The 9,947-nt window shown below is 47.6% G+C and overlaps 2 protein-coding genes across 3 annotated transcripts; one reads left to right on the top strand and one right to left on the bottom strand.

Annotated features, from left to right (window-relative positions):
• Window positions 1–581: 581 nt before the first annotated feature.
• Window positions 582–6,836, top strand: lcmt2 (leucine carboxyl methyltransferase 2). The gene is made up of 14 exons (XM_018732279.2): window positions 582–728; window positions 1,613–1,737; window positions 1,914–1,995; window positions 2,091–2,280; window positions 2,434–2,590; window positions 3,146–3,335; window positions 3,596–3,703; window positions 3,930–4,017; window positions 4,131–4,373; window positions 4,708–4,953; window positions 5,072–5,169; window positions 5,715–5,902; window positions 6,164–6,299; window positions 6,414–6,836. The coding sequence occupies exons 1-14, from the start codon at window positions 699–701 to the stop codon at window positions 6,573–6,575; spliced, it is 2,043 nt and encodes a 680-aa protein (XP_018587795.1). The 5' UTR covers window positions 582–698; the 3' UTR covers window positions 6,576–6,836.
• A 125-nt stretch (window positions 6,837–6,961) lies between these two features.
• On the bottom strand, window positions 6,962–9,538 carry crygs2 (crystallin, gamma S2). Of its 2 annotated transcripts, none has more exons than XM_018732280.2 (3): window positions 9,507–9,538; window positions 8,339–8,600; window positions 6,962–7,290 (listed from the first exon to the last, which is right to left on the bottom strand). In XM_018732280.2, exons 1-3 carry the CDS (start codon window positions 9,536–9,538, stop codon window positions 7,018–7,020), a joined length of 567 nt encoding a protein of 188 aa, XP_018587796.1. In that variant the 3' UTR covers window positions 6,962–7,017. The 2 variants fall into 2 exon arrangements, with proteins under 2 accessions (XP_018587796.1, XP_018587797.1); XM_018732281.2 differs by lacking the exon at window positions 9,507–9,538 and adding an exon at window positions 9,359–9,376 and having other exon boundaries at window positions 8,339–8,581.
• Between the last annotated feature and the right edge of the window lie 409 nt (window positions 9,539–9,947).

Here is a 9,947-nt window from a genome sequence, read left to right as displayed (position 1 = left end):
CGCGTGCACACACACAGACACACACCGCGCTTGTCTCGACTACCTTGTCTGTTATCATTTGTGTTTGCTTTAGTTGCGCCACAATCTAATTAAAATGCCATAAATTAATAAAGAAGGCGTTCATCTGTGTGGCTTAACAGGGGTAGGGAATTAATGCCAATACTGAATAGAAACACACACACACACATTTTCGGAACCGCTTGTCCCATACGGGGTCGCGAGGAACCAGAGCCTAACCCGGCAACACAGGGCGTAAGGCTGAAGGGGGAGGGGACACACCCAGGACGGGACGCCAGTCCGCCGCAAGGCACCCCAAGCGGGACTCGAACCCCAGACATACCGGAGAGCAGGACCGTAGTCCAACCCACTGCGCCACCGCGCCCCCCTGAATAGAAACAAAGTAGTTGAATTCCGCCCCCCCATTTTATATGACTTATCGTATTCTATTGAAATTTCATTCAGTAACTTATGCCGGTTTCCCAGTGCCGAAATAACTGGGCTGCGTGTTGTTACCCTCCACGCCTCACTGCTGCGCTCTAACCGCCGCCTGTCCCTGTTCAGTCCTCGGAGGGAAGTCGATTGTCGAGCAATCGAGCCGCCAGGAGAAAGTAGTCGCGAGTATTTGAGTTGTTCGACTAAGGATCGCGGTGGGGAAGTGATTTGCAGCCGTGTGACTAAGGCCGTGGGCCGCTTGAGGGATGAGGGAGAAGCGGGGCAGCGACGCGGCGGTGAGTTCTTGTTGCTGCTAATGCCTGAGCAAACTGACTCAGACTCTCCATGATTATTATTCGCTTGTTTTACCACCGCAGACAGTGGCATGAATGATTTAGAGTTGCGTGGTAGTACCAAGCTATGTATGTAGTATGTGGAGTTCACCTCGTGCGTCGTGGGCCACAGGCATCTAAATCAGTGACAATACTAATACTAATAATAAAAATAATAATGCCTCACTTTGTACTAGAAGTTGTGGTTCTCAGCTTGCAGCGATCCCCAGCGTTACATTATTTGTGCCCATGATTCTCTGCTGTTTGTGTTAGTTAGTGGCACATGCTGCTGTCCCAGGTCACTCCAGGGATGGATGGTTAGAGAAGCCAGCAGTGCTCACAAGTCCTGTGACAGGTGCTATGCATCAGCAGTCTGAATCTGGCTACAGAAAACAAAAAAGGCCCAGACCTCGATGAATGAGCCAGTTCCGAATCTCATCTCCTGCTGCTGTAACACCCCCCAGTTCAACGTACTGAATTGATACTGCAGAAATTGCCCAGCTGTACACACACACACACACACACACACACACACACTGCGCCACCGCATCCCCCCTGCCCAGGTGTATGAAAGGGTAAATAATTCAAATGGTTCCAAAATAGGTTGTGGGCTCCCACACTCCTGACCCAGAACAGTCTTTTACTGAGAGAGTGATAGAAATACCAGTGTGTTGATAGAGACAGGTGAATAAATAAATAACCTGACTACTAGGTCAAGAAAGTGGGAGGAAAGTGAAGGAGCGGGGTTCTGAGATCCAGCAGTGCAGGTGGCTGCGCTCGACACCAGGTTGTTTCACCTTCTTGACTGTGTGCGAACAAAACGATGCTGTGTCCTTGTGCTGCTCCAGGTGCAGGGGACGAACGACAGCAGTGTCCTCAGCAAGGCCTCCGCAGCAGCCCAGGGCTACTTTGAGGATGCCTTTATTAAGGACTTTGTGTGCAAAGTGTCCAGAAGAGCCCCACTTATTAACAAGTGAGTGCCATGACCAACCAGGGTCACTTCAGATCCAGATTTGCCAGCTCTGCCCACTATGGCATCTGCTGCTTCCATACTAAGTCACTGAGGAAAAGTGTTGGCTACATGGATAAGTGTACGTGCAACCGTGCGGAGACATTGTGCTGCAGCTTCTGGTTCTGCCTGTGTATCAGGGGTTATTACGTGCGCTGGAGCGCTGTGGACCACTGCGTGAGGCACTTCTTGCACGTGACTGAGGGCTGCGCCAAGAGGCAGGTGGGTCGATGCTCCAGTCTCCAGCAGTGTGTATGACAGAAAAAGCAGTTTAATTTTTTCTTTTTTCCCCAAAACAATTTCCTGCCTTTTTACAGATACTGTCTCTCGGCGCTGGGTTTGATTCATTGTACTTCCGCCTCCATGCTGAGGGTCTGTCGCCGTCGCTGGTGGTGTTTGAGGTGGACTTCCCTGATGTTGCTCGCCGGAAGGCCACCTTGATCTGCGCCAGTGATCACCTGAAAGGTGCACTGAAGGACTGGGAGCCCCATTCTCCGCTGCACACTGGTAATTCGCACTTTGTGTATGCTGAGGTTGCAGTTGCTGAGCTGGATTCAAACCCAGGTCCAGTGCAGAGCCTGAGAGCTGCAACGTACAGATGCTACATGGCACCAGCACGGTGCCGTAATGACAGCTCTAACACTCGTTGTGTGTGTGCAGGTCCCGTGTGTCTTTTCAGCAGTCAGTACCGCTTGCTGGGGGTAGATGTGAGGGACGAAGGGAAAGCTGAGGAGGCTTTCGGCACAGCGGCTCTGCAGCGGAGCGCACCTACGCTGCTGCTCTCCGAAGTGGCTCTTACCTACATGGACACAGAGAGGTGAATGAATCAAGACAGAAGTGTATGTCACACTTTCTTTGTGTCCTCACCTTTTTTCGTTCTCCAGCATGTAAGTAGCAGCTGAGAGCCCTATGCTGAGAGGGCTTTTGCACAGCAAGTCATGTAAAATATGGCAAGGTCATCTCCTCCAGCGCTTCGAACCTAAGATGTTTGTTCGCACAAGACACGTGAAACTTAATGACAGCAAGATTACTGTTAATTCTCCTGAGAGTACTCCGTACAGTCTGTTCTCCAGAGCAGCATACAGTGATGACAGTGAAGTGTTTCTCGTATCTTTCTGCAAGGTGACTTCACAGTACTAGATAAGCCACTTTCAAATGCGTTAAATGATTCCATGTGATCTTGGGACAGTCTGGTGGTCCTGACCTACAGTCTCTGTGTCTGCACAGTCAGTCTCTGCTGTACAGCACTTATTGCTGTGTGTGCATGCGCCTGCCTGTTTTCCCCAACTAAAAGCTCTCTTCTCTCTGGTTTGTTGACTTCCTGCTGTTGTTTTTTGGAAAATGACCCGGTGTGGTGATGTTGTTTCCTTAGATCCGATGCCTTGATTGGCTGGGCCGCTCAGCTCCTGCCGCACGCGCTGTTTGTGATGTACGAGCAGATCCGGCCACATGACCCCTTTGGCAGAGTGATGCGGGACCACTTCCTGAAGCTGAATTCTGCTTTGCATGCACTCATTCGCTACCCGGACACAAGCGCCCAGATGCAGAGGTTTCTAGACAGGGTGAGGTCAGGGCAGTTCGTCCTTTTAAACATATGAGTGAGCGCATGCTGTTCCACTGCGCTAATTTACATTTATTTATTTAGCACATCTTTTTCTCTCAGGACATGTCCAGTCCAGAGTAAACAAAAGTGCATTTAACAGAGGCAGAATTTACACTTTATACCATATCAGCTTTCTGAAACAGTTTGCCCAAACACCGAGACACTGCAGCTGGTCTCTCTTTTACATTACATGTGCGCTGCCTTGTACTCTGCACCCAGGGATGGGAGCGCTGTGTGTGTTTGGACATGAACCAGTTCTACCTGGGTCTGCTCTCTGAGAAGGAGAGGAGCAGAGTGGAGAAGCTGGAGCCATTCGATGAGTTTGAGGTAAGAGGCCAGAGCCAGTACTGGACCAGAAGTGGCCCCGATCCTTAACTGGTGTGCAGCTGAGTCTTCATAAAGCTGGGCTGCTACTAAGGCTCTCCGATAAGTACAAAATAGAGCTCACTGTGATGAGCCCGTTATTTTTTTTTTCTCAGGATGTCTTCAGGTGTGTATCCCTGCCACAGTGTGCCCATTACTTTGCTAACTGGAGGTGGATTCTCTTTTTCAGGAATGGCATCAGAAATGTTCGCACTACTTCATCCTCACTGCATCAAAGGGGCCTCTGACCAGCCAGGCACTGATTGCCTTTCCCTTGGGTAAGGCCAGTCAAGGTCTGCTGTGAGGGTAGTGTTTTAGTTTCTGTTTTTGCCCTGCTTTGAAATCACAGCACTCTGAACTGTCCTCGTGTGGCACCATCGGCTCTACGCAGTGTCTCCGCTGCCCACCATGTCCCCGGTGTTGAATCCCAAGCTGCTTCGGGTGCAGCTTCTTCCTATGGGCCTCAAGGGGCCTGCAGTGGAAGGCCTCGGGATGGCCTCCGCTCTGATTACCCCTGGGGTGATCCTGCTGTGCGGAGGAGCCATGCGGAGTGGCAGAGTGAACACCGCTAAGCTCCTCCTCAGAGAGCAGAAAGGCTGGACAAGTGTCTCCGCGGAGTCACAGACTGACTGGGGTAAAGGCTTCCTTTTTAGGGCAGTTATAGTCATTCATAGTTAAATCTATGAAGAAATTATAGCAGTAAGTGAAACAGAGAGGCCCCCATTTGACCTCAATAACAGCTACAAAGCTTTTTTCCTTCTTCAAGAGACATGGACGAATAGTAATTTGCACTTTATAGTTGCCAGTTATAAAGAGAAAAGATACTGCATTTGTGGTGCATAATAAAATTCTAAAGATTTTCTTGTCATCAGTAATGCATACATCTGTTGTGGGCTTTGTATCTGGATCTGTAGAAATGTACAAAACAGACATTTCTACTGAGTTGAAACCCCATTTTTGTCCTCCAGGTGTCAGGATGTACCACACAGCAACAGCTGTCCCAGGGTGGGGTGTCGTTGTGTTGGGTGGGCGTTCTTCCCCACTCAGGCCTGTGTGCAGAGTGCTCAGGGTGGCACTGAGCATCGAGTCGCGCTCGGAGCTGCATGCTGTAGCGGGATCGACCCAGCCGCGGCTCTCAGTTACCGATGTGTCCTGTGCCGGGGACGCGCCTCGACCACGATGGCGGCACTCTGCCACACTGCTAAGCCATGGAGGTGAGGGTGTGCCGTGGAGTGATTTACTGTATGTGCAGTTTGTTACCACTCCTTTGGAGGACTTCTGATGTTGCACACAAAATTAGATTAGCCGTTATTTTGTCATTCCTTCAAACAGGTAAAAAGCTCCTGTTTGTGTTTGGAGGCCGGACAGAGATGGAGCCAGTGCTCTGTGATGGCCACTTTCTGAATGTGGACGATCAGCGCTGGGAAACGGTCTGACATACTTTATTTTTTCCTAAAAAAATAAAAAAGCCTTTTATTTAAAAAAGGGACATTTTTCTTAATTTTAACTGTATGGTGTAAATGAACCAAACTAAATATTTAGTTAAAATATCAAACTTGTCCATTTATATTTACTCATTTAGCAGGCACTGTACTCTAAAGCAAAGTAAAAGTACATTTCGCCAACAGACAGAAGCATAGATGACAGTTTGTCTGATCTCACTGTTTAAACCAACATACATTTCATAGGTAGCTGCATGTAGAATTGGTACAGTTTTTTAAACAGATAAGAAATAGTGATTTTATAGAATAATTAGGAGATCTACAGAGAAGTGGGTGTGAAAGATGTTTTGATACCCTTGTGGATGAGGAGAAATCAACTGATGTTTGAAATCTGCACCTACTTTACAATTAAGAAGAGTAGTACTGCATGAAAAATTTAGTGTGAACAGAATTCAGAAAATTAGCTTCCTGTTGTTTGTTTCATCGTCAATGCAGGTGGGATGCAAATTAAGGAAATTTGTCTGTGTTGCCAGGTGTCTATAGAGGGCGCTGTACCTGCAGCACGCCACTCTCATTCGGCATGTGCCTGTGAAGGTGGTGTTGTGATCTCTGGTGGCTTGGGCCGAGGAGGCATCCCACTTGGAGACGCAGTCTTTTTGTTGCCTACAACCACTGGTTTCCGCTGGGAGGAGCTTGTGATAAAGCCTCCCGTGGTGCCCAGGTTTGTAACTCGTCATTTACTATTTCGGGTCAAAGCTATATTATTTCATAATTAACACATTAGATATGCTCACTTTTTAAATGGATTTGTTTGGTGTCCTCTGATCCTGAAGCAAAATGTGATTACTGGCATGGTTCTGAGTTGTGTAGCGGTTCTGCACAAGCGGTACTTGGAAAAAATTATATTCTCTTTATTCTCATACCCTGGAGAAAAATCAAGTCAAAGTGCTTCATTCGGTTTGCATGCTTCTCTACTCCTCAGGTATTCTCATCATTCACACGTGATTGGCCAACAGCTGCTGTTGATCGGTGGCGTTTGGCTGCAGGCTGATGGTGTTCCAGGAGTTGCAATAATTCACTTGGCCACTGGGAGCAGTGTTGAGTACAGCATGGACATTGTAAGGGGTTTTTTTAAATACCTTTTCAGTCTTTTCATTACTCTGCCCATTTGTTAAAGCACAGACTTTATTTACAGAAAGTAACCTCAAATGTGACACTTCATTTTGTTCCAGTCTGAAGTGCCCTGGCCACTCATGCTGCAGTCATTCTGTTCGGAGCTTCTGGATGAAGATGGGACAGTAATTACACTGATTGGTGGAGGGGGGAACTGCTTCTCATTTGGAACTCATCTCAACCCCCAGCCCGTCAGCCTAAATCTGACTTCTGTGCTTTGACACTAACACCAACCGGTGATGTGCACTAGTCCTTTTAAATTCACTGCCTCTGAAACTAAAAGGACTCTTTGGAGGCTGACGGATTAGCGTAAAGTTATCACCTACATTCTGCTTCCTGTCCTTGCTGTGTCTTTCTCAGTTGAGCCAGCACTTCATAGAGTTCTGCAGCTGCACAGCTGCTGATGAAGACGACGGTACAATGAACATGGACAGCAGGTTTGGATGGACAAAAACTGGCCCTGATGCTGCATTTGCACAAACCCAGAAACACCAAAACAGCTACACATAGTACATGTGTGTTCAATGAAGACACAGCCTCTCTTGGCATTCTTTGCCACTTATTATGCTTTATTCATTGAGGGTTTCATACAGAGTAAGGTCAGGCCTCCAGGCACTTATGGGGGTTGCTGGGGAACCTGGCAAATTACTGCCAAGATTCTGATCACTCAGTGAGGCGACGGAAGGACTGGACCGCAGGACAAATTGCACCCCAGTCTACAGGCTTGCGATACTCGCCCTTCTCCAGCAGGTACTGGCGGCCACGAAAGTTTGGGTGTTCGTAGAAGACCCAGACCCCTTCGAGGACCTTGCAGGAGTGGACCTCACGCACACGGAAGCGCTCCTGCACCGATGGGCAGTCCTCTGTTGACTCAAAGGCCTGCCCTGCAAAGTCGTCCTTGTCGTACAGCTGAATTTTGTACTGGGTCCCACTGGCCTGTAGGAGGGATACAGATTGAGGCTATTTAAGGAAAACAAGGACTTTGACAGTGCTGAAGAGCTTATAATAAAGGTGTTAAATTTTAATTAAAGACTGGAATTACTTACTGTTTGTAGCTGCTCACAGAACACTGGATAGTGGTCAATGTGCAGCATCAGGCTTTTTTTTTTTATTGTTGAATTTTTTCAAAAATGTCCATAATATACTGAGTGTGATATAATTGTTAGAACTGTCACTCTGCATTCGAAGAAGTCAGGTTTGAATTCCACTTCTGGTGCCAGTAAAATTTAGAAAGGTCCTTACCTTGAATTAATGGCTCAATACTTCAATCGTATAAATGGGTAAATCATTTTAAGTAGCTTTGAAGAAATATCTGTTAGAACCCATAAATATAGATGCTTGATGTGAATGTGTGTTTAATCTTGAACATTTGCATTATTATTGAGTCAGTGTTCTGAGTCATCAGTCTGTGAACATGAGCTGGATGTTATTGATTTTCTGATCCCTCTCACTGATGATCCTTTCAGTCTAGACCGTTGGCTCTTGGCCACAGGAACACTTTTTATCTACATTTATCTAGTTCTCCGTGATACCAAAAAAAGAATTTTCTTTGTTTTACTGCTCTGGGTACTGTTTGCATAGAAGCATTTCAGTGATCATAATTCAACATGAAGTGAGAACTCTGGTCACTGGCCTTTCACTGAGCTCTTATTGATGGCACCTCAGCCCGAGGCTCTCGCGTACCACTATTTCTCTCCCTGCTGGTTTCCACTGCAGCAACCGTTCCATTCTTGCAGTATTTTTCAGTCCTCAGATATAAAATGTTTGTTTTAAATTTTCACAAGATCTATTATCTTGTGTATTATTTAGGTAACAACCTTTCAGAAGTGGAATTCAAATTTAAAGCTGCTATTTAAATGTTTCTGTAAATTTCTTGGATTTTATTGTTACAGCCTTTCTTAAAAGGATGGGTTTAGGATGAGTTTGCACCAAAAAAATTTGAAGCCCCTGTGGTAAACAGGTGGGGTAAATAGTGTGGACTTACAAAGTGGACCATCTTGCAGGAGCTTAAGCGATCGCTGAGGCCCATCCAGCGCTGGTATTCAGGGTACTCTCCGCGGGTCAGCACATATTGGTAGCCCATGTAGTTGGGGCGCTCGTAGACCACCCAGGCTCCGCTTTCCACACGGATCGAGTTGCAGCGGCTCAGGTAGGAGTGAAAGTCAGTGCAGTCGCTGTCACATTCGTAACGGCGGCCCTGGAAATTCTTGTCCTCGTAGAAGATAATCTGGAGGACAACAGGGGTTAAAGCCCAGTTTTACCTTGACCATGTCAGTGGTTCGTCTTATATGTCGATGGAGCAGGTATATGTGAGGTATGTAGTACCTAAAAGCACAATCAGGTCTTCTCTCACTGAACTGAGAACACAGCAGAGACGGTAAAATGGCATGGCCGTTTCGTTAGCTGTTGACCATCCAATGTGGAAGCAAGAACTGCACCCAGCCAAGAAATCAACTGCTCCGCAAGTGTCACTGTTTTTGCCAGCTTTGCGGTTTGTCCTGACATGACACAGTCAGCAATGTAACACATGCAGTTACATGTGGGTATCGTGCTGCGAGGGACAGCCCAGTAGCAGCACGGTCGGTGATCCTATCGCTGACACCTGTGTACTGTTACTTGTAGACCAAATTAACACTCAGTAAGCAGTGTTGATCATTGTAACACCATGTTATTAATTCCATTGAACTGCAGTTAAGGTATTATGTATGTGCGTAAAAATTTCTGGTAAAAGGAGAAGCTTGACGTTCTCATGCGTGAGAAGCGCTACTTAGCTAATTCAACTCGTACGCTACTTTTATAGCGATGAGATGGTATGTGCACTGTAGGAGCTGCAAGCTCTGAGCACCATAGAACACCTTCTTCCAAGTGAAGGTAGACTGTCCAGTGGAAAGCGTGAAGGTTCCGGATCGAGAACATCCCACCTGTCCGGAGGCGGGTGTCCTCAGGAGCGCGCGTCACAACAGTTCAAGATTTGGCGATGTGTGTGTGACCATCCTTTACTCACCCGGCCCATTTTTGACATTTCTTAATCCCGCTGGGGTCGTCTCCCTGAAGTAAGTCTCTGCGGGGCGGCGCTTAGGGGCCACTGGCTTGCCGCACCTTTTTATACCCTGCCGCGTTTTATAACCGGCACAATCGCTTTGTCATGAAAATTAGATCCAAAAATTGAGTCAGTGATTCTCATGCTATTCATGTTTTCCAGAAAAGAGACGTGGGATTATTGCATAAAGGCAGGCCAGTGCGAGTGCCCATTGAGCATTCTGTGGTGGGCCGGCTGCAACGCACCCCCACAGCAACCCCTCCCCAGCACGGCTGCCGAAGCTACCGGCACACGTCGAGCGATGCCAGCTCACATCCGCGCCAAGAAACGTGCCAACTGCAGCGGCGCAGATGTCTCGCTACATCCAGTGCACAGAAGCAACATCTCGACTCGGCTCTTTTTCTGCGTTTGCCAACTAGGCAGAATGACTTGGAGGTGAAGAAGAAGGAGACGGTCCGGGTGGCGAAGGGCTCTGTCTGAAGTACGAGGAGAGAAGAGGATCCGGGATGAGAGCGATGCTGCTTCAGATTGCTTTGTCCTGCAAGAGTGGGGA

This window comes from Scleropages formosus, chromosome 1, assembly GCF_900964775.1.
Source record: "Scleropages formosus chromosome 1, fSclFor1.1, whole genome shotgun sequence".
In the NCBI taxonomy this organism is placed as follows: Eukaryota; Metazoa; Chordata; class Actinopteri; order Osteoglossiformes; family Osteoglossidae; genus Scleropages; species Scleropages formosus.
The sequence above is the reverse complement of the archived record's forward strand: the minus strand, read 5'-3'. Positions and strand labels throughout refer to the sequence as shown.

Coding starts and splice junctions, on each gene's coding strand:
- lcmt2 (XM_018732279.2), top strand. CDS start 699: ATGAGGGAGAAGCGGGGCAGCGACGCGGCG. Junction 2,591..3,145: donor ACCTACATGGACACAGAGAG/GTGAATGAATCA, acceptor TTGTTTCCTTAG/ATCCGATGCCTTGATTGGCT. Junction 5,170..5,714: donor ACGATCAGCGCTGGGAAACG/GTCTGACATACT, acceptor CTGTGTTGCCAG/GTGTCTATAGAGGGCGCTGT.
- crygs2 (XM_018732280.2), bottom strand. CDS start 9,538: ATGAGAATCACTGACTCAATTTTTGGATCTAA. Junction 8,601..9,506: donor GACTCAATTTTTGGATCTAA/TTTTCATGACAA, acceptor AAACTGGGCTTT/AACCCCTGTTGTCCTCCAGA. Junction 7,291..8,338: donor CCTGCAAGATGGTCCACTTT/GTAAGTCCACAC, acceptor TCCCTCCTACAG/GCCAGTGGGACCCAGTACAA.